General features: G+C 39.9%; 1 protein-coding gene and 1 pseudogene across 1 annotated transcript in view; one reads left to right on the forward strand and one right to left on the reverse strand.

The window, feature by feature from the left end:
• The window catches only part of KCNH6 (potassium voltage-gated channel subfamily H member 6), a 290,292-nt gene that overhangs the window by 82,091 nt on the left and 180,359 nt on the right, over positions 1-27,842 (reverse strand). The window contains exon 4 of the mRNA XM_088470748.1: positions 23,920-24,131. Coding sequence (XP_088326874.1) covers positions 23,920-24,131 — 212 coding nt within the window. The remainder of the gene's footprint in view (positions 1-23,919; positions 24,132-27,842) is intronic.
• LOC148525656 (uncharacterized) lies at positions 9,688-10,686 on the forward strand (annotated as a pseudogene).

The raw sequence follows: 27,842 nt of genomic DNA on the forward strand, positions 1-27,842 counted from the left end.
TTTGGCTTCTCCACATATCTGTGGTTAAGTGGACAGTGGGTACAATGGCATTTTGGAAGCCACTAATTAAGTTTTTTTTAATGTTCCTGTACAGGTTGGGAAATGCTTTTCTAGTGAAGTGGAATCTTTGCAAAGGATTGTTTAACAGTCAATTGTTTTGAAAGCTCTACTAGTAGTCTTCCTGGTCGCCTCCTGGGATGAAAATCCACTCCCAGCAGCAGCAGGCATAGTGCTCAAGGATTCTCAAGAAAGACACAGCGTAAGACTTAAATCTTAAATCTTGCATTTGCTCTGTTGGGCTTGTCCACATATCTGTGGTTAAGTGGACAGTGGGTACAACTGCATTTTGAAGGCCACTAATTAAGTTTTTTTAATGTCCCTGTACAGGTTGGGAATGCTTTTCTAGTAGGAACTGACAGAATGGAATACCAGTAGAAGAATGTTTTGGAAAGCAAATTAGTTAACACTGCATTTAAAATAGATTGTAGGGAAAGTATGTTTAAGTGAAGACCAACAAGGAAGGAATTGCAATTGTTTACCAGGATTTTTATAGATACTGGATGTAGGAGAAGCAAAGGTTATTTCTGAATCAAGGATGACATTTAGGTAGCGAGATGGAGGGTTTATTTTTGTATTGTCCACTGATACAGAGATATTAGGTAGGCAGCTTGATTGGAGCTTATTAATTTTCCAAGAGTAGTGGTATACATAGATAATATTAGAGTGATTTGCACTGATAGAGGAAGTGGAAATAGGTGAATCCAGAGAAACTAACATTAAAGGAGCTGTTTGATAAGTAGAATGAGAACCAGTTTTACTTTGTATGAGAAGAGTGTGGTCAACTCAACAGCGTTAAATACAGAAGAGAAATCCAATAGAATCAGAAGTAAGTAAAGGCCTTTAGATTTAGCAGTGATCAAATCACTGAACCATTGATCAGTGCCGTCTTTGAGGAGTGTTATGAAAGAAAGTCTGACTGAAGTGGAACCAAGAGGTTGTGTGAGAAAAGGAAGCCTGTAAGGTGTGTATAGGCAAGCCTCTGAAGAAGCTTGAAAGGGCATGGAAGCTGAGAGATGGGATGGTAATCAGCATGTTTGGATCAAAATTATTATTCTTCACAATCACAGTAATAATCGCATAAGGAAGGAACAAAACCAATGGAGAGAGAGAGATTACTGATGGGATTACAAAGAAAATAGAAAACACATGATCTTTGAGGCTATTGAGTGAAGTGGAAAGTTTGTAGAGTGGGAGGAGAAGGGAGTAGCTACTTTATCTTAATCCGTGGGATCAACTGAAAAGAATGATGCTACAGAGTGCAGGGGAGGAATTGGGAGCAATTAAATCTCTGTCTTGATCTTTGTTTTTATGTTTTGGCCTGAGAAAGTGGGCAGATAGTGTCATAGACACTGACTGCAGTAACACAACAAAGATGCAGTCTTATAAATATCAATTACATAATAAAATAAAACTCTTTCACACAATGGGTGCCATCGCTGTAAATCCTATATTGATTGGCACCCTATCCCACAGCTTTCAAAACTAAATCCATTGGTGCATACTGTATGTACTCCTGGCTGCTATATGGTTAGACATATAGGCAAAGCGATCTAAAAAAATAGGTTAAACGAACAAACTGCAATATAGCCCCAAAATAATGTCTTGGTGTAAGGCAGGAAACAACAGTGACTTGATCATCTGTGCTTCTTGCATAGAAAAGATGATTGTGGATAGTAAGATAGGGCCCCTATTGCCAGAGTATGTGTCTATGACATCCAAGCTTATGGACTTGCTACTTCTGTTAGAAGATGCAAAATAAAAACAGATGAATGTTTTGTAGAGTTATTCTGATTTTTGTTTGTTTCACTCTTTGACACTACAGAGCTTATGTTTTGTACAGTGCATCATTGTACAGTATAGTCTATAAACTCTTACTGAAATATCTGTTTTTTAGAATGTAAACAGAAAAGGATAGTTCAAGGCGTTGTCAGATAATTAACTTTAATTGTATAAAAATATAAAATAATATCACATGGCAATTGCATCAACATAAAACATATAATACAATAAAAATCTGTATTTACACTTAGAAAGATCTCAGTCAGGATTTATATATATTTCTAAAAAAGGGTATAAAGAATTTGTGGCGCTCCACTTAAGATACAATGCAGCTTACTTCACATCAAATGGATCTATCCCAAAGATCCAAAGAATAGATATAAAAATGCTCAAAGAATATGATGTGTATGATAGCGCTTAGTACCTATGTCATCTACAATTTTTTTAGGAATCAAACCCAAGAGGTATATACTTAGCTTAGGTTGAAGATTTCTTTTATTTGTTGATCAGTGATAAATTTTCGGTGGTGATGTGATCACAGCGGTACATGAAAATGAATGAACATGTATCAGAAAAGGCCCATATATTATACATAAAATTAGATGGCAAGTATAAAGGAACAGAGCGTACCCCCACTCACTATTTAGCGAGGGGGATGACTCCTGTAAAGGTTTCTTTAGACCAATCTTCCTTTAACATATATAGGTCCCTTTTATGTATAATAATACTAAATTCTAAAGCAAGAAGGTGGAGATATTGTACCTCACTTACAGTGAAGTACAATGTTGTGAAGCTTGTAATGGTATCTTTGTGTGAGTGGAATAATTATGCGTACCAATACTCACAGACGTGATCATGCGTTAAATCCTGTAAAGGTATCTTTGATAGATCCAAAACGAGATATCCAGTGATGTTTTATAAGGTAGATTTTAATATGTAATATTTCAACATGAAATTAACATGAAAAAACAAATATATATATATTGCTCTCTGATAATGGGGATGGGCTATCCTACCACAGAAAGGAGAGTGACCCGGAAAAAATAAAAGTAAGAGCAAAGGTCATACCTTAAATCCGTGGATAGGAGCCCTAAAAAAAGGGGGGTAGACAGCAATTCCTCTGGGCCTTATTATACATAATAGGGACCTATATATGTTAAAGGAAGATTGGTCTAAAGAAACCTTTACAGGAGTCATCCCCCTTGCGAAATAGTGAGTGGGGGTACGCTCTGTTCAACAAATAAAAGACATCTTCAACCTAAGCTAAGTATATACCTCTTGGCTTTGATTCCTAAAAAAATTGTAGATGACATAGGTACTAAGCGCTATCATACACATCATATTCTTTGAAGGATTTATATATATGTCTGTAAAAATCACTGAGAAAATACTTTTTCACATTTGACACTGTAATTCCAGGTGGTTGTGTCTAACCGAGCAGTAACAGTTAATAATCTGTTTCCACTTGTGTAGACAAATTGTATCCAGAGTTTCTTTGTTTTAGAATTGACACATATTTGATTTCGTTAGACACTTCATATAGAAGGATATATAAAAAACTAGGGTAAGTGCTGAAATTCTCCAACTTAATAGTGCAGACTATCATTCAATCGTCACTATGTCTGATGTAATGACATGTGGGAGATGACAAGTGCTTGATTTGCCCGGGGTGCTAATGTTGGCAGCAGCTAGACACCGACATTAGCACCCCGGGCTGAGTACAACTTGTGCCATGGATGGAGAGGGATGGTGGTGAGACATTACTACCATATATTTAATACTTGCCACTGCTTTCTAGCCTTTTGGCTCTGCACAATGTGTGCCGCAAACTGGGAACGGCATCGGTGAAATATAAACATCTTTTTTACCTTTTCACTAGCTACCAGCCGTACATACTAAGTGTAGCATTGTGTGAGAGATGGTACATCAAGAACTGCAAAATGATATCAGTACTGGGTTATTCCTTATATCATTGGATGCATTTGTTGTGAAAACAATTATCTTGATATTGGATATAAGAGACTATTAGGGGTATTCAATATGGGTGTTTTTTGCGTTAATATCACACTTTTTAATGTTTTTGCGTTAATATCACTTGTTTTAGTTTTACACTGTATTCAATATCAAAGACTTATCGCAGTTTTGAAAAGTCTTTGATAAAAAACGGTGATAACTTTTCACCATTGAATAGGTGTCGAAAAAAAGTGCAGAATTGGGGTTTAGGGGTGCAGGCTTAAAAAAAATAGCCTGCACCCCTGAGATTGACATTTAAAAAAGAACTGTGTCAAAAAAAGTTTAAAAAAAAATAGGGACACCCCAAAAAATTAATTTAAAAATTGAGGTGCAAAAAAAAAAATGGGAAAAAATTGTTTAACAATAGGGAAATAGGTTCAGGGCTATTCGGCAGTGAAGTTAACGTTTCATATTGAATACCCCTCTATGAGGGGTATTCAATATGAAACGTTAACTTCACTGCCGAAGTTTACGTTTCATATCAGAGTTTTTTTCTGCGTTAAAGTATCGGGTGCGCTCCCGCGTATCCCCGTATTCAATTTGAAATCGTCGAAAACGGGAACCTCCGAAGTTGGATTTGCGTAAAGTTACGATTTTTTCCGTAAAAAATTTGTAAGACCACCCTAAAGTTGTAAAAACATGGGGGATCACTATGGGTATCCCCGTTTTAGCCTTTAAATGAAAGTCGGGGATTTAAATAGCCGCAGCAGGTGTTTTTTTCCCGACATTGAAGTAGTGTTGCAGAAGAGCACTTATTTTTTTCGTTTTTTTTAGTGGTCCCATCAAATTTGGGGTACATGACAATGGGTACTAGCATATTTTTAAGTCCCTAAAGTAAGTTTTTAAAAATTCTGCATTTGTGCACCTGCCGCTATAATTCTATTCTTCAAAACACCTGCCGTATACTTGCAGAATAGCCCTGAACCTATTTCCCTATTGTTTAACAATTTTTTCCCATTTTTTTTTCACCCCAATTTTTAAATACATTTTTTGGGGTGTCCCTATTTTTTTTTTTAACCCAAATTTATTTTTTTAAGGGTGTCCCGTTTTTTTGTAGGACATTTTTTTTGAATATTTCCTTTTAAGGGGACATTCCCAAAACTACAGGCTATTTTTTATAAGCCTACAACCCCAAACCCCTATTCTGTATTTTTTTTCACTTGCTATAGTGCTTAGAAAAATTATCCCTGTTTTTCAAAAAATGACCCTTGAGCCCATTTAAGGAAAAAAATGGGAATTTTTGGGAAATATGCCTGGGACCCCCCCTAAAGATGTCCTGACATGGGGGATCACTATGGGTATCCCCGTTTTTGCCTGCTTAAGAAAGTCGGGTTTTTAAATAGCTTTGCAAGGTGTTTTTCCCTGCCGCGGCTATTAGAAACCCCGACTTCCTTCAGGAGTTAAAAATGGGGGTACCCAAAGTGATCCCCCATGTCTAGACATCATTAGGGAGGTCCCTACAATATTTTCCTGAAAATGCCCGTTTTTGTTAACCTGTTAAAAAAATTTGTAAAAATTTAGAAAAAAATGACATAAGGTCCCCCCCAAAAGCCAAACCAGCCCCAGGCTAGCCAGCCAGTGGTGGTTTCTAAGAATATGGGGAACAAAATGTGTAGGATTCCACCGTATTTTAGAAACCAACACCAGGCTGCAGGGACTAGTGCTGGTTTTAAATATAGGGGGCAAAAACGACGTGGGGTACCCCCTATATTTAAGACCAGCACCAGACCCAACCGACCGGGGTGCAATGCCACAGCCCGGAGACCCAATCACCGGGGCTCCAGGGCCAAAGCATTACACCCCAAGTCGGTCAGCGCCAGCCGGTGATCTCCCCAAAAAAGGGTCCCCCCTCTCCCTCTCCCGAGCACCACAGGCTTACGCTGAAGCCTGGGGCTCTTCCCCATACCCCTTGCTTGGTGGGTATGGGGGTAATAGGGGGGACAAATAATGTAACACTATCACTATCTGGGAGAATTTTTGCAAGTCTACCAGTTCTGCTCTATGATGCAGATGATGAATTTGCTTCTAAAATAAAAAGCACTTTGAAAAGTGACATAGACGTGTTGTTAATAAATTTCAGCCAACACACAGATGGAAGTTATTTTTCATAAATATATACCTGTAATGCATTTGCATTCAGAGTCAGAATCTGAGGTCTAATAATCGAAGTAACCACTAGGTGGAACTTTTCTCAGTTATACAAGCAGGAAAAACAATGAAAACTGTTCATGTAACTATTTCGGGGTGAAGTAAGCCTTACTGAAAGAAACAATATACAAGTAGGCCTGATAATAAGTAAGCCTTTCTTATTTGAGAGAACAGATTTCTGGGAAATGCCCTTCACATGACAATCATTTGTGATAGTACTTCAGCCACAGAGTATTTTTAGAGCATAACACAGGTAAATGCCCACATATAGTATTATGGTACAGCACCCTAGGAAGACTGACAATACCTTGTGATTTATGTGATACTCTATGGTTTATGTATTATTGTGATTAAAATGTATTTATACAGAAGGAGAATCTGGTAAACTTGCACTGATGGCCTGATTCTGAGTTGACACTAATGAATTCGCAGCTGCTGTGCTAAAATATGCTAATGATGTAGCCGGGTTGGAAATGCATTGAGACGCCCACCAGTGACTTTGCAGATCCAAGCAAGTGTGTACCATACACAGCCGCCGTCACAGATCATTCGATAAACAGCCATCTGAGTAGCCCTATGGTCGCAAAATGGGCGCCTGAACTGAGCCGTTGGACACACTTTATCTGCATATGGGATCCCAGACGAAGGCTACAACATGCCCCGAAAATGGCCAGGACATGACTACGATTTGTGTCGCACCTCTCTGTTACCTCTCCCAAGCGGCCCCTGACTGTCCATCACTTTGCGGAGTAATCATCACAGTGAGTGGCATCGTAATGGCATGTGCAGTTCAACTGTGGCATATGAGCCGTAGACCGATAATAGCTCATCTGTATAAATAGCAGAATAGCATACATCTGTGAATCAGGCCCTGAGCACCAAGCAATGTTAGTAGGGGAGCAGACTATACTTCTAATAGAATAAGCTTTTCGGACCTAGTCTATGCTGGGTCACCTCAGTCTAAACCCCCCTCCCCCCACACGGACATGCTCTCCTCTCTGCCAGCCTCCCTCGCTTAGTTGTGGCTCTGTCCATACCACTCCAAACTCCCCCAACCATCCCTGTCACTTTGTTATGCCAACCCCCTCCCTCCCCTATTGCTCCTTCCACCCCAGATATTGAAGATAATTGTTTTAGTACTATTTACAATTGTCTATTACAAATCAGGCCATTCTGATTAATACTAATATAATCAAGCTTTACTATATTAGCTTTAACACACACACACACACACACACACACACACACACACACACACACACACACACACACACACACACACACACACACACACACACATATATATATAACAGTTATGTCATCTAGCAACAGTAGAGAGGATGAGGAGCCCAATACCATTTAATGTAGCTTCCAAGAGCCGAGAACAACACATCAATCTTCCGATGAGTAAATAAAAAAGGATTATAAGAAAGAAAGAGCACTTACCTTTAATCTTGTAGAAAATTATACATGCAAAAAAAAATGGAGGTGACCTGAGTCTGGTGGTATAGACACGGCCAGTGTTGCAATTCATAGTCTTTCTGGAGGTTAGTCTAAATGTAATTGTTTAATATAAATATTTAAAAATAGCAATGCTACAATTTTCATTACCTAATATTTTTAGTTGTAATACGAATGTATGTAGCTTTGTCATTTAGATAGAATTGTAATTTTTAAAGCAAAATATAATAACATTTTTTTACAGACAAAACAGAAATGCAAGATTGTATCAGCAGCCAGTAACCGCCCAGGTATATGCAGACATTATTTGTCTCTTAATTTATTACTTAATAAATAACAACATCATTATATCTCTTTTTGATCAATTAAAAGTTTATTTAAAATGTAATGTCTATAGTAACATTACGTTTTATTATTTCATGTCATTTATCAAAAACTACTTTTCCAAACACCTCAGATAGAAAACATTGAAACACATTAAACTTGCAATAGTTATGTAGTTCAAATATTTATATAGAAAAATATAATTGATCGAAATGTATCTATGTTTATTTTGGTATTAATCTAGCTGTGTAAGTTCTTTTAAATGTAGATGTGTATCATAAAAAGTTCTATTAAATATTGATTAATATATGTTGTGATCTATTTATCTAGCAATAATTGGCGATATTCCTTAAATACACTAGTTTTTGTGGGATATCTTCAAATAATAAGATTGCCCTGAAAGTATGAATGAGGGACCGTGACAGAAATGAAGATATCTGCCATGGTCCCTCCACTTTCAACAGCATTAGTGGCCCCCAAATGGATGTACTGCTGTCTAATATAGCAAGCTCCAGAATGGAAAGCCTTCTAGTGACATCTATAGGATACATGACCACAGATTTTACAAGCAAATTTTCAGTCAGTAACCTCTACTTTGAGTCGTCAAATGCATGATGAGTAGCCCGTTGGCCGTGCGTGCACAATACACGCAACATGGCTGAAGCAATAAGCAGTGTGATTGTATGCTAAAATGCTGCTTCAGACTCTGCACTGGAACAGGCTCTATATAAGAGTTTTTCCTAACACATGTGTGAGAAAATAGATCTTTAAATAGCAAATGAGGATGAACAATATTTTTCATGTCTGTATGGAAAATGAGAATTGTGATTAATATGCTCCTTTTGAAAATTGTTGGTTAGTGGATTTATTTTGTTTAAATATCTTTTAATAATTTTAGTACATTTTAACTGAAATTGGTTATGTCACAACTCTAGGGAAATTGGCTTCCTGTGATGGAGCAGGCTCTGCTAGCTGAGATGCTGGCAGTAGAATCTGAGGAGGCCTGAGGTATGTCTTCCTCATAGGATAGCACCAGACTAGGAAAGTAGATCACAGGATACGTAGACAAAGGTAGACAGTAGTGAAGCAAAGGACTTGGTATGAGGTGGTCAGGGTAAAGCACGGGACTTTATTAGGTATAACTTGGATAGAAGACATGTAATAGGAAGTCCAAGCCTCATATAGAGGAGCGTCCGTTAGAATAATAGTTGAATCCAGAAGGACGAGGTAATGAGTTCTTGAGACTTGATAATAGCAAAAGACTTTGATTCAGATGCTTAATACAGGACTCAGAAGAAAACAGCAGGAATCCGTAGTCAGAGATACCGAGCAAATCCTATGAAGGCAGTTGTCTGGGGGGCAGTAGGCTGAGTTTAGAAATTCACGAAGTGAAGAAATTTACAAAGTGTAGAAACATTTTAAATAACAGTTTGAACAACATCTGAGACCAGGTAATACCAAAAATCATCTTGACCATTGTAATTTTGTAATATACTGTCTAACCATGTCTCGGAAAGAAAGATGCACAAGCAAAACTCTTAGAGCTATGTGTGCAAATGCCAGGAGCATAGCTGATAAAATCTCAGAACTAATTGCAATAATGACGAGGGATGAACTAAATATTGTAGCATTTACAGAGTCATGGTGTAATGAAAATCATGACTTGGACATAGCTATACCAGGCTATACTCTATTTAGAAAGGACAGAATGGGGAGGATTGGAGGAGGAGTAGCTATGTATGTGAAAAACAGCATAAATGCTACTATAATACAAAATGTTGAAGCAACAACTAGGTGACTATAGAAACGGGGGACAAGGACATAATTCGCACTGGGGTGATCTATAGACCACCTGGACAGGGACGGGAACTGGATAAGTACCTATTGCAGGACATTACTAGAATGACTTTAAAAGGAGAGGTCATAATCATGGGAGACTTTAATTTACCTGATGTAAACTGGGAGGTGTCTGCTGCAAGTTCCTGTAGAAGTGGCGACTTCCTAAATTCCCGTCAGGGAGCCTCTCTCAAACAATTGGTGAGGGAGCCCACTCGCAAAAATGCTATTCTGGACTTGATACTCACAAATTGTGACAGAATATCGGATGTAAATGTGGGTGATAACCTAGGATCCAGTGATCACCAAGCAGTATGGTTTATTATAAAGACAGGGTCCAATTCATGCCATACACAAACAAAAGTGTTACATTTTAGGAAGGCTGACTTTGCAGAGATGGAAAGATGTGTCACTTGTTACTGAGTCAGTGGCAGATTGGAGAAACTTGAAAGGAGTGCAGGAGAGGTGGGAAAAAATAAAAAAATGCTATACTAAAGGCTACAGACCTTTTGTATTAAAAGGATTAGGAAAAGCACCAGGGAAAGGAAGCCAGTGTGGTTTACAAAACAGGTATCAACTAGTGTGAAATTAAAAAAGATGGCTTTTAGGAAATATAAGCAGACCCAAAATAATAGCGACAAAGAGGTGTATCGTGCCAGAAGGAAGAAGGTTAAGAAGGTGATAAGGCGTGCAAAGGCAGAAGCTGAGGAGAAAATGGCCCAGTCAGTAGATAAAGAGAGCAAAACTTTTTTTAAGTATATAAGTGAAAGGAGGAAGTCAAATGGAGGAATAATAAGACTTAAGACAGAGAGTGAGTACAAGATCGAGGGAGACAAAGAAATAGCAGATCATCTAAATAATTATTTTTGTTCTGTATTCACTACAGAAAAAGAGGGGAAGGGGCCACAGTTAAGTTGCAGAGGCATTGACAAAAATGAAGTACATGAAATTTAATTTACAGAGGCGAGGGTCCTAACAGAACTCTCTAACCTGAAAGTGGATAAATCAATGGGGCCAGATGGGATACATCCAAGGATACTAAAGAGCTTAAAGGGGTCCTGGTAACAGCATTAACAGAATTATTCAACCAGTCGCTAGTATCCGGAGTGATTCCAGAGGACTGGAAAAGAGCAAATGTAATACCACTGTACAAAAGTGGAAGCAAAGAAGAAGCAAGTAACTACAGACCAGTAAGCTTTACATCAGTAGTGGGAAAAATAATGGAAACACTATTAAAAGAAAGAGTGGTGGAATATCTCAAATCCAACAATTTACAGGCTCCCAAACAGCATGGATTTACTCACGGGAGATCATGCCAAACAAATCATATTGACTTTTTTGACTGGGTGACAAAAGTAATAGATCAAGGGGGGGCCGTAGATGTACATTATCTAGACTTTAGTAAGGCTTTTGACATTGTCCCAGATCGCAGAATGATAAACAAACTGGAAAGCTTGGGATTGGATTCTATGACTGTTGAATGGATAAGATCTTGGTTGCAGGGATTTGTAATTGGGCCAGTGCTTTTAATATCTATGTTGGTGATATTGCAAATAATATTAAAGGGAAAGTATGCCTTTTTGCAGATGACATAAAAGTATGCAACTGGGTAGACACACCAGGTGGGGTAAAACAAATGACTGAGGATCTGGATAGACTAGAGGAATGGGCAAGAACATGGCAACTACAGTTTAATGTCAAAAAATGCAAATCATGCACTTGGGTCTCAATAACCTAAAGGCTAAATATAGTATCAAGGACTCTATATTGGAAAATGCAGAGGAGGAAAGGGATTTAGGAGTCACCATTTCAAATTACTTAAAGGCAGGCAAGCAATGCACCAAAGCATTGAGGAAGGCAAGTCAGATGCTTGGTTGCATAGGGAGAGGAATCAGTAGCAGGAAAAAAGAAGTGATAATGCCACTCTATAGATCATTGGTACAGCCTCATCTAGAATACTGTGTTCAGTTTTGGAGGCCATATCTCCATAAGGATATAGACACATTAGAGATGGTGCAAATAAGGGCAACTAAAATGGTGCATGGCCTACAGCACAGAACTTACCCAGAAAGACTAAAAGATCTTAATATGTATAGTTTGGAACAGAGAAGGGAAAGGGGGGACATGATAGAAACTTTCAAATACATGAAGGGTTTTTAACAAGGGACAGGAGGGAAGCATTCTTCAAAGGAAGAGATGTACAAGAACACCAGGACATGCACTGAAACTGCAGGGAGGTAGGATCATAGGAAATTTGAGGTAAAACTACTTCACAGAAAGGGTAGTGGATAAGTGGAATAGCCTCCCATCAGATGTGGTAAAACGGTGGAACAATTTAAACACGCTTGGGATAGGTATAAGAATATCCTTAAGAGAAACATAAGGAGCAGATATGGTTGAAGTTGCCTTAAAGATACATGAAATGGGGCAGACTAGATGGGCCAAGTGGTTCTTATCTGCCATCTATGTTTCTATGTAATCCTCAGCTAGACAGATGCAGGAGACCATGTTCAAATACTGAGTAACTTTCTGTACTTTAATACTGAACTCTTGATGCAGGAACTCTGGGTAAACCACGGTTAATATCCAGCTGGAATTCTTGAAACAAAACTGCTGAGCAGACTCAGCGAAGTTATAATAACACATGTTCTTAGAGCAAAATACTGAGCTATATTCAGTTAAACGATGGCTTGGATGCTTGATAGAGTACTGAACCAAGCACAGTATGAAACGACAGGAACAGCACTCCAGTTCAGGAACAAATGTAGATACAACAGTAGCCAAAAACAAAACCATAAGAGACATTGCACAGGCACTGACTGAGTGTCCAGGAAGGATTTATATAACCAGGGCTTAGTATTGATTGGGCAATTACTCACAGCTGACCCAAGAGAGGAAAGCAGGATTGGCAGATGCAGAATCAGGTGACTAAGCCAAGATGGCCGCACCCATAGTCAGGAGAAGCCAGCATGGATAATAGCAGAGTTGAGTGTTAAACTCCCTGTCAGTGTTAGCAACCTCCGTGCGGCAGACGCCACTTACTACTGTGGAGAGAAGATCTACGGAGAACAGTATACCAGGACCTAGTCAGGCAGAGCGCGACTGTCCGGACCCTCCGCTGTGATCCGACAGCCTGGTTCCTGACAGGTTAGCCTTGATTTTTGTTCCAACTGTTTCAAATTTTATATTAATGGTTACTATCAATATAATTTTTCTTTTAATTCTTAATATAGCCTCAGAGTCATTTGTATGCTCAAGCCTTGCTGCCACAAAGAATGTAATGGGAACTTGTACACAAGGTAAATAGGATATATAATTTTTTAAATTCTTTTAATAAACAAGAATGATTTTGAGGCCTAATATTTGTTAAAAAAAAGTATTGGAGTATTGTCCCCTGTCTAATATAATTATGCATTTTGTTGTGATTTGTAGCAGTGAATAATTTTAACTCTGGTGTAGTGCCCATTTTTTCATATATTGATATAGCTTTTAATTCCCTCTGTTTCTACTAAATAATAATTAATAGTACTGTTTATTTAAAACTTGAAATAGTAATAATATGAATGAGACCCATTATTGATAAAGTTTAAGCTGTAAAAGTTTTTTTTTTTATATTTTGTTATTTTACTCTGTGTTTCAAAGTTTGTCACAGCAATTACTTTTCTCTATCTGCACCAGGCTGTAATACACTCTAGTTTATTATAATAAAGTCTTAAATATATAATTAAGTCCAATAAATTCTGTATATACTAAAGGTACATATGAAAGTGTTTTCTGTAGCAGTAAATAAAAATAGCTGTAAAATTACTTAATTATGGTTAGTTGTTCACGTCATGATGTTAATAATGGTATGGCTATAAACATATAATTTAGTCCCAGTATCTATATTTATGTATGTTATTTACATTAAACTAAACTGTGACTGCCAAAAGCTAAATACTAATAAACAGGCAACTGGTATGTTTTATTAGTTTAATATATTCTATATATTAATATCTATTAACAGATGTTCATGCCGACCAAATATTACCAAATAAGCAAACAATGATGGGAATCCAGACAAAATACATGAGTGCACAACAAATAATAGAAAAAAGCTATAGGTTTGTAATAATTTTCATTATTAAAGATAATTTTTTAATGATTTTGCAAGTTTAGAATTAAAATTTTTTTCTACATATCCTTCCCTTTCTTTTCCTCTCTCTTACTCCCTCTGTTATGCTCTTTTTTTTACCTCTTCTCTCTCGCTCCGTTTATATACCTTTCAGACTTTTACCTTTGTAGCATGATACCCCATTTCACACAATGCACATGCGTACTTTGTTGCACACTTATAAAAAATATAATATTAAATCCAATTTTTTTTTCTTTTAACGTTTCAACTGATTAACATACAAATCATGCTGTTGGTACAGAATACCTGAAAACACATGAAAGCCCTTAATCTGTGTTTAGTGAAAGTAAATGAAATAAAATATTTTTGTGAGTACTAACTTTAATAATAAATCATAACATGATAATCAAGATTTATTAAAAAAAGTATTTATTGCTTTATTAACTACAAAAAAATTGTACTTCCAAACAAAACAGGAATCTTTATTTTACATTTAATTTTAATTTAACCTTTAATCCAATTTTAACGTTTAATAAGGTTGATGGAAACTCAATATAAAAATTCATCAAGACTACAAGCATTTATGGCAACAGATCGTTTAGAAAATATCACATTCGACTGTACCAAATAATAATAATAATAATAATAATAATAATCCCACAATGTCTGAAATTAATAAAATTTTAGATTTTACCCTAGTTGATTCCTAAAATTGTATTAAGGCGTAGTAGTAATTCAATGACACTCTGACATTAAAAAAAACCAAGGAGTTTTTTTATAACAATTTTGGTTGATCGTTAATATTTTGATTGGTATTTCTAACTCACTTAATCAAATACAAAAATAAATATTATTAACTTAACAGGGAATGCTTGAGTAGATGCGATTCAAAAACAGTAGTAAATCTCATGTTCAAACCACTTCAGACATTGGTGATAATTAAGCAAGAGAAGTGACAGATTCCGAGGAACCAGTAGCGAACACTATCACTATTTAGCAATTATGCTAAGCCTACACACACTGCTCAACCTTACCCAACCCACTTTGCCTAAGACAGACCATCCCCCACAGCCTAACCTTACCTCCCCCTATTGCCCAACACTAACTCCTCTTTACTACAGCCTAACCCTAATGCTTCCTGTAGTCACTAATCCTACCACTTCCCATATAATCTATCATTATCCATCCCACTGGTTCTTAACCCAAACTTTCCCAATCTGTATCTTCACTCTAACACCACCCTTGTGGCTAACACTAACATTTAATTTGGTGGATTAACTTTAAGTCATCATTCTGTGTATGTTGACATCAGAAATCAACATTGTAAAAATGTTGAAATTCAGCAGTTGACGACATGTCCAATGTTGAAATTTTCAATTATGCTGTTATCATGACTGTCGGCATTGGTATGTCAACATTATGGTTTTGCATCTTTGTAAATGTCAACATGATGACCGCATCCTGATGTATCTGTCTATGTTATGTGCAAATATAATGAATAAACAATATGTTTATTAAATATTTAATTTCTTTAATATAAAATTTCAACACAAACACCACACCTCACATTTTAGAAGACTTGTTTGAAGAATTATTGGAAGACGTACAAGACTCATCACAAGAATGCACACAATGTAACAATAACATCAACACAGATTGAGATACGTCTGAATGTTGAATGTATTCTTTGTGGGTGACAAAACAATGATAATCCATAAACTACACACAGTACGTATCCCTTACAAACAGATTTTGATAGTGTCAAGTCTAAAATGAGTAAAAAAATATATTATAAAAAAATCCAGACAACAAAAGGAATAATCCTATTGAAGCATTCTTTACTCAATGGTAAGTAACTACAGTCAGGTGCATAAATATTGGGACATTGACAGAAATTTCATATTTGGGCCTCTATTCACCACAATGGCTTTGAAATGAAACAAACAAGATGTGCTTTAACTGCAGACTTTCATATTTAATTTGAGGGTAATTACATCCAAATCAGGTGAACGGTGTAGGAATTATAACGGTTTCTATATGTGCCTCCCACTTTTTAAGGGACCAAAAGTAATGGGACAAACTAAACAATCCTAAATCTAACTTTCACTTTTTAATACTTTGTTGCAAATCCTTTGCAGGCAATTACAGCCTGAAGTCTGGAACGCATAGACATCACCAGACGCTGGGTTTCATCCCTGGTGATGCTCTGCCAGGCCTCTACTGCAAATGTCTTCAGTTCCAGCTTGTTCTTGGGGCATTTTCCCTTCAGTTTTGTCTTCATCAAGTGAAATGCATGCTCAATCGGATTCAGGTCAGGGGATTGATTTGGCCATTGCATAACATTCCACATTTAGCCTTAAAAAACTCTTTGGTTGCTTTTGCAGTATGCTTCGGGTCATTGTCCATCTGCACTGTGAAGCGCCGTCCAATGAGTTCTGAAGCATTTGACTGAATATGAGCATATAATATTGCCAGAAACACTTTAGAATTCATTCTGCTGCTTTTGTCAGCAGTCACTTCATCAATAAATACAAGGGAACCAGTTCCATTGGCAGCCATACATGCCGACGCCATGACACTACCACCACCATGCTTCACTGATGAGGTGGTATGTTTTGGATCATGAGCAGTTCCTTTCCTTCTCCATGCTCTTTTCTTCCCATCACTCTGGTACAAGTTAATCTTTGTCTCATCTGTCCATAGGATGTTGTTCCAGAACTGTAATGGCTTTTTTAGATGTTGTTTGGCAAACTCTAATCTGGTCTTCCTGTTTTTGTGGCTCACCAATGGTTTACATCTTGTGGTGAACCCTCTATATTCACTCTTGTGAAGTCTTCTCTTGATTGTTGACTTTGAAACATATACACCTACCTCCTGGAGAGTGTTCTTGATTTGGCCAACTGTTGTGAAGGGGTTTTTCTTCACCAGGGAAATAATTGTTCTGTCATCCACCACAGTTGTTTTCCATGGTCTTCCGGGTCTTTTGGTGTTGCTGAGCTCTCCGGTGCATTCTTTCTTTTTAAGAATGTTACAAACAGTTGATTTGGCCACACCTAATGTTTTTGCTATCTCTCTGATGGGTTTGTTTTGATTTTTCAGCCTCATGATGGCTTGCTTCACTGATAGTGACAGCTCTTTGGATCTCATATTGAGAGTCAACAGCAACTGATTCCAAATGCAAATGTCACACCTAGAATCAACTCCAGACCTTTTACCTGCTTAATTGATAATGAACTAACGAGGGAATAACCCACACCTGTCCATGAAATAGCTTTTGAGTTGATAGTCCCATTACTTTTGGCCCCTTAAAAAGTGGGAGACACATATAGAAACGGTTGTAATTCCTACACCGTTCACCTGATTTGGATGTAATTACCCTCAAATTAAATCTGAAAGTCTGCAGTTAAAGCACATCTTGTTTGTTTCATTTCAAAACCATTGTGGTGGTGAATAGAGGCCAAAATATGAAAATTCTGTCAATGTCCCAATATTTATGCACCTGACTGTATATACTACATACCCAAATGTAGACTTTCAATCTCATATCAACATAGTTACACAGCAGGGTATTGTGTATTGTATTGCATGGATTAAAAACTTGTTTTGTAAAAACACCACTGGTGGGGAATTATTTCTCTCCCACAATTAGTGAAACGTGACCAAGGTTACTTCCATTGCTGTTTACTATATTGATTTGCAATTGAAAGTCCATATTTTGGTATGCAGTATATAATTACTTACCACTGAGTTCCACATTCAACTGTACCACACAATATTATCTCTCCCTTTCTTCACTCAACCAGCATTATATAAGATGTCCAGAAGCAGAAAGGACCATACACTAATCCGATCCCCAGATCTTCTCACGATCTAAACAGCCAAGCCTGCGATGAAGATGACACAGAACATACTGTAGCAAGAGAGAATGTAGTTCTTGGGAACAGGCAAGTATGTAGGGTGTGGGGCAGCAGGATTGAGTACATGAGTTCAAGGTGGGGGGACAGGACAGTGCGGAGAGGGGTCATGATGAGACAGAGCAGGGGTGATGAGCTGCAATCAGAAGATGGGTGTGAACAGTCCCAGCACACATACAAATACAATCACCTGGCTGCCCTCACGTTCATCTAACTCTATGTCCGTCCTCACATCCGTCCAATTCTATGACTGCCCTCATGTCCAGCAGACCCTATGTCCACCACAATGTGACTCCACATTTCCCCATGGTCTGCAACACTGCACTCACAATACCTGTCCCAGGACACTACCACCACAATACCCCTCAGCCCGCAACTCTGTCACCATATCACACTATGGCCTGTACAACCACCCCCACAACACCATGCGGCCAATGGATCTGACCCTACAACATCCCACATCTGTTCTCACACTAGAACTCAGCCAATAGACCAGAGAGTTGTACAGTCCCACAGCTGAGAAGCAGAGTAAGAACGCAGCACCAATCAGCAAGACCAGGAGCACAATGGCGATACAAATCTCTGTGGTGAACAGAGACAATCAGGTAGGAGAAACAGAGGGGTCCAACTGGGGAAGAGAGACAGAATGGGGGTAGGAGAGACATAATGGGAGATGAAGAGAGAACTTTGGGTACACAGACAATGGGGGAGGAGAGCTAGAGATAACAAGGAGGGAGACAGTGCTAAGAAGAGAGAGGGAACTGATGTCAGAAGAGAGATTTAGGTGCAAGAGAAAGAATGGGTTAGAGGGATTGGGGTAAAGAAAAAACCAAGGCGGGGGGAAAAAAGAGACAAAGGGGGAAGAGAAAGAAGTGAGGGGCCAGAGAGAGTGAAAAAAGAGAACTGGGGGACAACAACGAGATAATGGGGAAAGAGAGAGAGACTGAATGGGGCAAATTAGAGTATGGGAAGAAGAGAGAGAAAGAACAAGGGTGGGGCAAGAGAGAGAGAGAGAGAGAGTGCGAGAGAGAAAGAATAGGCTGCAGTGGTGTTCAAAATAGCTAGCTCCCCAGCAAATGATTCTTCTAAAAAACAAATATATATAAAAACACACACGTGTATGTACTTATTTTTGGATATTTTTTTTTATTTTATATTAGAAAAATAAGTACAAAAACTAGATAATGATAAAATAATTTGTTATTGTATTTTTTTTACTTATATTTGCCTTTGCAAACATTTTTAATTGCATATTCAGGGAAGCCTATACATTTTTAGCAGAAAAATATTTCTTATATAATTATTTCAACATTTTAAACAGATTTTGAGGACCAAGTAGTTGAAATAATATATAAAAAAGAAAAAAAAAGAATTCTAGACCCACATTTTTCACTATTGATCAACTAGATATAAATGATTCTGGGAGTCTTTTGAGAAAATAAATAAAAATAATAATACATGCGAAAAACTGTGTTAAGCCTTTCATACATATGGGCGATAGTAAATTTATGCAATAAGCATGTGGAAAGGACCTTTCAGTTCTGGATATCACAAAAAAAACTGAGTTTCAGGCCTCAAGAGTGCATCCAACATGAAATGGCAGAAAGATATTCAGTCCAACACAGATGGTGAAAGATCCTGATGTTATGCGCTCACCAGTGATGAGGAGTCCCTGTTGGACTCAATTCAGCTTTGCAATACTTAGCCCGGAGGCACAGAGTCTAACATGGGTCAGGTGGTCACCAAGGGCCCCCGCAGGGAAGGGATCAAAAGTGACTGATAATAATTGGACAGGAAACCAATGGAGGTTCAATGAATGGTGTACCAGAAATATCAGAAATGTGTTAGGCAGAGGTAAGGTCCAGAAACAGAAAAGTGGCTGGGTTTCAGCAATCAGAATAGTCAGGACACAGTTGTTCAGAAACAAACCGATGCAACACAGCAGGCTCAGCACAGTCCATATAACAAGCACTGATGTGATGCAAGATTGTTATTTATACTGCCATCCATCAATGAGAAGAGGAGCTGCAGACCAGCCCCTGGGCTCAATATCATTAAAAACACCTGAAGAGCCCCAGAGAAAGAGAAGGGGAGAGGAGAGGCTAATCACACTGCCTAGTCCACCAGAAAACCAGTGACATCACCTACAACCTGGACTAGCAGTACGTTGCTATGCAACACCCTCAATCATGGCTCCTGACACTAGATGCAACACCAGAGGTATAGGAAAAGTTTTGTACCATTGGCACAGAGGAGATACTGAAAACCAAAGCTCCTTATTAGTTTTCCAAAACTAATGGTAAATAGAGCAGGAAGCTTAGAGGGTTTAATTACTAAGTGGCAGCTTCCTATTGCAGCACTGCCCTTTCAAATTTTCTGCTTAAACACACCAAGAAGCGGTAGCTTTCACATGCCGCTGCTTTGCAAATAAACCCCTAGGACTTTTCCTGGTAGTTCTCCAACTGACAGTGGGAGTGTTTGTAGGTACAAATGCATAGAATGCAGGAAAGGAATTCAGCAGGTTGTATCTTGGGGAAGATTTGGATATGTCAGTCTTGTCTTCAAGAACAGCTGATGCCACTTGATCAAGAGCTGTTGCTACGTATCATGTGGTACTACAAGATCAGGAAAGAATAATCCATACCTCCCAACATGACCCTCTCCAGGAGTGCCACAATGCTCTGGTCCTGGACTTCCCTGGTAAGAGGTGGGCTGCAGTGCAGTTCAAAATTCAAAAAGGGGAGCCACACCAACTGTTATTTCACACGCTGCCCAACATCACTGGCTGGGACTCACTGGCAGTTGGTGTGACTCCCCTATTTGAATTTTGGACTGTACTGCAGCCCCACCTCTGAAGCCGCCACCAATCATAAATTACCAGGCAAGTCCAGGACCAGAGCATTGTGTCCCTCCTGGAGAGGGTCATGTTGGGAGGTATGATAATCTAGTAAGGAGGAAATGCAGTAGCGAGCTCCATCAGTAAGCATATGACTTCCTGTACATGCACAGTTGCTAATTACTTTCAGTGGCACATGCGCAGTAAGCTGAAATCCGCAAGAAGCATCCATATGTGCAGATATTTCCAACTCAGAATCAAGCTCTATGTGACCAGGCTGACCGATGAAGCGTTGTGGACTTATAAGCACATGTGGCAACTTTTGGTAAATTACTGACTCAAGCTAGGCAGGATATGGAATTTACCAAACACAAATATTACAGATTTGGGAAACAAGAATGGACGGCTTCTTGTCTCCATTTCAAAGTCATGGAAAAAATAACATTTTACAGTAGCTGTTAAAGATCACCTCACATATCGCCTACTTACTAAATTCAAACACATCTTTGTCAAATTTCATGCTTATTAAACAGACTTCTACAAATCTACTCCAGTGCGGAAGTGCTGCGAGGTGGACATTGAACTTGAAGTGGCCGGGGAGAGTGCTACACGGTGGACATTGAAGGTGGGGGAATGCTGTGAAGTGGGCATTAAATGGGCCGGAGGGAGTTCTATTGGGTGAACATTGTAGGGGACAATGGTGGAGGGTTTGGGGAGTTGGTGCTGTGAGGTGGTTACTGCAGGGGGGGAGTGCTGTGAGGTGGTTATTGAAGGGGGCAAGCTGTGAGGTGGACACTGAAGGTGAGTGATGTGCTGTGACCAGGGCAGGCTCAAAGACCATTCCGGCAAAGAATGGGGGGGGGGGTGGGGGGCGCTACTACATGAGGGTGCAGTGAATCCCGGGCAGTGCAGTGTTTTCCCTGCAAACCGGTACTGTCTCTCTCGGAGCAGACAGTACAGCATCACTACTATACCTCTCCCACCATGTGCTTGGAATCCCAAGAGGCCACCCAGCGCCACTGCCAGCAGCTGCCCACCCTCCGCTCTATGTACCCCTGCAAGACAGCGTCTCTGACAGTGATGGCTGCCCCACTATAGTCGCCTGGCGATCTTCACCTTCAATGTGGATCTGTGCAACCCCCACCATCCAAATAGGCCACAGCTTGGCTGCACTGCTACTACCTGCTTTGCCTGCTGGTTGTCGTGCAGGTCTGCTGCATGGGGGCTGATTAATATGTATTACCAGTATCAGCACCAACAGTTGTACTGACAGCATCATCAGCACCAAAGGGACTAATGCCATAAGCAGTAGCTGCAGGGGTACTTCCATCAACATGGGTACTCTCGGCAAGGGGGCCCCTCTTCAACCACAGCCAGCACCTCCTGCAGGGTCACATGCCCCCCAGCTGGCTGCAACCTCTCTCTCTTCTCCTCTGCTAAATAAAAAATTAAAGTAATAAAAGTATTAATTATGGATATAGGTGGATGGGGTGCTCCAAAATTTCTCACACAGGGTGCAAGTAGACCTGGGGCCGCCCCTGGCTGTGAGGTAGACATTGAAAGGAGGAGTGCTGTGAGATGGACATTGAAGGGGGTGAAGCTGCTGTAAAGTGGTTATTGTGTATTGCTTCCTATATTTTATATAATTCACTAGGATAGTCTCTAATTGTCAGACAGGGCTGGTATATGATGTATCTGATTATAGTTCATAGACATAATGATTTTTCATATGTTTCATTACACAGTTAAACCGCATTCCCATTAGATTAACCACGCATGCACTTTTTTTGCCACTTCCATATTGCCATTTGAATTGCGCTTGTAGAAAAGTCGGGGACACTTGATTGCATTTGCTAACCAGGCTAAAAGTTGCCAGCCTGTCCATGAGTATGGTGAGCACCCAGCTCATAGTTATCCATTGTGTATCCTGGTAGTAATAATTAGAAGTATAGTAAATGCTGTCATGAGAACACAGAACACCCAGCTCATTCTTATTATTATCATTTTTTATATGGCACTACCAAATTACGGCGTTCTATACAGAGTATATATGTCATGCATAATCCCTGTCCCAGCTTACAAGCTAAATTCACGAACATACAAGTGTGCACACACAAACACACACACCAGTGTTAATTTGGTGAGAACATGCAAACTCCACACTATGGGTCATGACCAGGAATTGAACTCATGACATTGTTGTGAGGCATTTATAATAAGCACTACACCACCAAGCTGCCCAGTACCCCTTGTGTGTCTTGATAGCATTAGGTCTAAGGATGGTAAATGCTTCCAGGAGAATGCAGAGCACCGAGCTAATACTTACGATGTGTATCCTGATAGTAATAGGTGTAAGTATAATAATTGCTATCAGGATAATGTTGAGCACCCAGCTAATACTTACTCCCTGCATGTCCTGATAGTAATAGGTGTAAGTGTGGTACATACTATCAGGAGAATGCAGAGCTCCCAGCTAATCCTCCTTACCCCGTCTATCCTGATAGTAATAGGTGTAAGTATGATAAATGCTATCAGGAGAATGCAGAGCACCCAGCTAATACTTATCCCGTGTATCCTGATAGTAATAGGTGTAAGTATGGTAAATACTATCAGGAGAATGCAGAGCACCCAGCTAATACTTATCCCGTGTATCCTGATAGTAATAGGTGTAAGTATGGTAAATACTATCAGGAGAATGCAGAGCACCCAGCTAATACTTATCCCGTGTATCCTGATAGTAATAGGTGTAAGTATGGTAAATGCTATCAGGAGAATGCAGAGCACCCAGCTAATACTTACCCCATGTATCCTGATAGTTATAGGTGTAAGTATGGTAAATGCTATCAGGAGAATGCAGAGCACCCAGCTAATACTTACTCCCTGCATGTCCTGATAGTAATAGGTGTAAGTATGGTAAATGCTATCAGGAGAATGCAGAGCACCCAGCTAATACTTACCCCGTGTATCCTGATAGTAATAGGTGTAAGTATGGCAAATGCTATCAGGAGAATGCAGAGCACCCAGCTAATACTTATCCCGTGTATCCTGATAGTAATAGGTGTAAGTATGGTAAATGCTATCAGGAGAATGCAGAGCACCCAGCTAATACTTATCCCGTGTATCCTGATAGTAATAGGTGTAAGTATGGTAAATGCTATCAAGAGAATGCAGAGCACCCAGCTAATACTTACCCCGTGTATCCTGATAGTAATAGGTGTAAGTATGGTAAATGCTCTTAGGCGAATGCAGAGCACCCAGCTAATATCTTGATAGTAATAGGCATGAGTGTAGTAAATATAGTCACAATTTGGTGCACCAAGACTTACCCTCTATGTTTCCTGACAGTCATTTGTAAGATTATTATTTATGGTAGGACTAGCCCTTAAGTGCAATGGTCATAGGCATTATGTTCTATTAGAATTAAATATTATTACCTGGGTCACTTTCTCAGTAACATTCTGCGTTCTCTCAAAGGCATTGCTGGGGGCCACTATCTCAATCTCCGTGGTGGAAGCAGACCGATGCTTTTCTAAATTGAACTCCACAAAGTTGAGAGTAAACTGTGGTATCTGGCTGATAGTTCTGTATCTCATGAGGTCTGAATCAGTGGTTGAATTCAGGAAACCCGGCTTCATTTTTGACCTCTCTGTTGAAATAAGAGAAAAATAGGCAGAAACTTGCTGAGAAAACATAAATAATTAAAAGAAAACACAGCAGTAATATTGCACTTCTTTGGGGGTGGTCTCTTTTAAAGTGGGCCAATTACCTACGCCAAGCCTAAGAATACACTACGGGCTAGTGACATCACAAAGTAAGTAGTTATAAGATGATGGGTACACAGTGGGCAACATGCAGTGTTTGACAGGCCAAAAAAAGTGTTGGGCAGTAGCGCTGGACCTAGTTTGGCAGATCAGTATATATAGAGTAAGATTATTAAAATGAAATACAAGGTGGAGAGGCCCATTTATAGGGACATTTCTTGCTGTATGGAGTAAACTGTTCATGTCCACTCTGCTAAATGACTGAGTTTTGCACTTTTAACGGTGGTGGCCGGGCCACATTTCACAACCTAAGTGCACTTTGTCAGAGAAGTGTGTTTGTAGGTTGCTCTCTGCTCATTGTAATAAAAAGTTTCAGACACCAAAATGCCTTACTTTAATGATTCATTTCAGTCATAAATGAGAGTCATAAAAGTATTTTAGGAGAAAAACTGAAAAGTATTATATATAAAGGGATGATTTATAAGTGGTAAGTGATTGTACTTTATGTGACGTTGACACTTTTGTACAGTGCACATTTTCGGACTATCCCGTCTCTCCAAAAACATTAGTGCACTTCTCCTTGGCAAAGGCATCTCCCCTGAGAGTGGAAATTGGGTGTAATTCCTTTCTCATTTTCTGGGACTCAGAGTAGGTCAGAGGTGGGGAACCTTTTTCCTGCCGAGGGCCATTTTGATATTTATAACATTATTTGCGGACCTGGTGCAGGCCACGCCCCCTCCATGTGATGTCACACGGGACAGGGCCACAATCGCCGGTGATTACAGCAATGCCCAGAGCATCCCCAGGATACTCTGGGGAGGTGTAAGGGCAGCAGTGTGACTGTCTGAAGCGTCCTAAGGACTCTCCACGCGGCATTGCTGCATAGATTCTGGCTGCAGGGTGCCATTCTAGGCACCCTGCTAGCCAGATGAGGCTAGGAGAAAAAAGCTCCGAGGGCCAGATCAAATGATTCTGGGGGCCTTAAATACGGCCCCAGGGCCTGAGGTTCCCCATCCCTGGAGTAGGTGATGGTTTCACTTTGTGAGCACCTTTAATATTTTAATCAGTTTTCTGGTTTCAGACTGCATAATGAGAAGGAGCCGGGCAATCCTAATCATTTTTTATACCCAACCTGGTTCAAGCATTCTTATAATGTTAGCACAGGGTGGCACATGAAATACAGCTTATCGTGAGAGCCAGCATTGTGAAATAATAACATCTAAACACAAGTGTACAATAAAAGAAGTAGGATGGCTCAGTGGGTACTAGGTTACAGTTCAGAAAAAAATATTTAACATCCACATAGACAACAGCATGGAAAATAGGAATTTCTATGAATAATATTGTAAAATGTTAGTTTGTTCAGTTGAAAAGTATACAGTATATGCTGTAAAGCTATAATTCTGAAATTAAGGGTAGCAGCATTACTACAGTATATGAAGCATCACTGAGCAGCTACCAAATCTGCTGCTGGGAATATTTTTTATTTTCCAGTATAGCCTGGAGGTGTCACTGTTTCCCAGCTGAACATGGCGAGCGTTACCCATTAGCCAAGTGCTTTCTACAGTACAGCAATGGCAGACATGCAGGATACAATAATGAGCTGCATTCTATTTAGAAATCATATTGTGGGGGAACAAAACAAATCATATGTTAATATTGCCAAAACTTTATATAAGTGCCAATAATTTATCACTTCATCTGTTTAATGATCACAATTTTGGAACAATGTTTAAAGTTGACATTAAGCTTTCTGTACCAATTTGGCTAATTTATATACACAGTTCTGAATTGGTCTTAATCTCTGTTTACATTAGCAGTGAGTTGTTTATTAGTCTGTTTTCCTTGGATCTCATAGTCCACTTGTCCTGCATTGCCCTGCACTACATTCCCTGGAAAGTTGGACAAAAATAGTAATCTATTATTCAATATGTGGAATGCTGATTCTGGGCCTGATTCAGAGCCGGACGCTCTGACCAGAGCGCTCGCTCTGAATCAGGCCCTCCTACCTAAAAATGGAGCGGCCTCCTGGCCGCTCGCATAGCTGTGGGTGACCACCCACAGCTTATGCGAGCGGCCAAAAAGATGGTCGCGATGGTCAAGACCATCGCGACCATCGGGCTTGCGATGAGACCCTGTGGTAGGGTCTCGCTGCCGCAAGCCCTGGAGTGCTTTTGGCTCTATCAGAGCCAAAAGCACTCCCACTGACATCACTAGTGATGTCAGTGGGGCCGGCCCCAGACGGTAGGCGTTCCCATGGGAACGCCTCCGTCTGGGCAGCAACGCCCCCGGCACGCCCACCAAAGGGGGGCGTGCTGTCACTCACCATCGACAGCATGCCCCCTTTGGTGCGAGACCCATAGCGACAGCTTGGCTGTCGCAATGCGGGTCTCGCGCATGCGCACGACGGAGCTCCCTCCGTCGTGCGCATGCGCACTAGGGAACCATCGACCAACTTGCGAGCGCTCAGCGCTCGCGAGCGGGTCTGAATCAGATCCTCTTGTCCTCACTAATAGCTAGTTTTGGCCCTTCCAGCTTACGGAAACAAATTCAGGGCCTGATTCAGAGCCGCTCGTAAGCGGCCGCTCATTCGCTCCGAGCGATGTTCGCACATCTGCGCATGCGTATGGGTCATAATGCACATGCGCCAACCAGTCAGTGCGGTCGGAAATCGTGTGCTCGCAAAATAGCGAGTGCCTGCTAATTTGAGTGACAGGATGAGGCGTTTGTGGGTGGTAACAGGGGAAGGTGCTTGAAAACGGGGAGTGGAGATCCGAACGCAGGCGTGCCAAACGGTCAAAACGGGCGTTTTAAGGGTGTGCATAATTAACAAAGCAGCGTCATCGGCCACGTCACTTGGTTGTCTCTTAGTCTGAACTGTTCGCATGATTGCGGTAGGAAAATCCAACCACAAGCACTGCGAGCAGTTCAGACGCCTTTCGATGTACTCGATTAATCTAATAAATAGCGGAGATGACGTAGGAAGCGAATGGCCAGGGGGCGTCTTTACAAATTAGCAAGCACATGTTTCATTCGCTCGCTCAGACATAGAGGCGTCAACAGACCGCAAAGAGCGAGCGCTCAATTTAAATAGCCGGCCCCTTTTTCTGAACGAGCGAGTGCAAATAGCGTCCGGCTCTGAATCAGGCCCTCAGTTCATTCCTCGCAGTAATAACTAAATCATTATTTCCGGGACACTTTAGCAGTGACCAGTTTCCGGTGATTGCAGCACAGGGCAACTCATACAGATGCCAAGCTGCTTATAATTACGTACCCTTCCAATGAGATTTCCAGAGATTCCAAACTCTATGACTAAACAGTAATAAATACACTGTTAACAAATGTTTGTGAAAAGTTTTGGCAATTACAGAGCATGACCAATAACCACATTTTCTATTAGGTGCAAGAAAAGTATTTATCTTTAAGCAATAACAACTGAAGAAAATTATGTGACAATGACCTTGAAGGTACACCTCATTCTACAGACAAATTGACAAGGAGTCATGTTTGACTTCTAAAGTAAATCGCTGGACTTAGAGGGTGAGTCAGTAATGGATGGAATTGCAAAGCCTCACGCAAGCAGCTTTGCAATTACG

This window comes from Taudactylus pleione, unplaced genomic scaffold (assembly GCF_031769625.1).
Source record: "Taudactylus pleione unplaced genomic scaffold, aTauple2 ptg000102l, whole genome shotgun sequence".
Taxonomy (NCBI): Eukaryota; Metazoa; Chordata; class Amphibia; order Anura; family Myobatrachidae; genus Taudactylus; species Taudactylus pleione.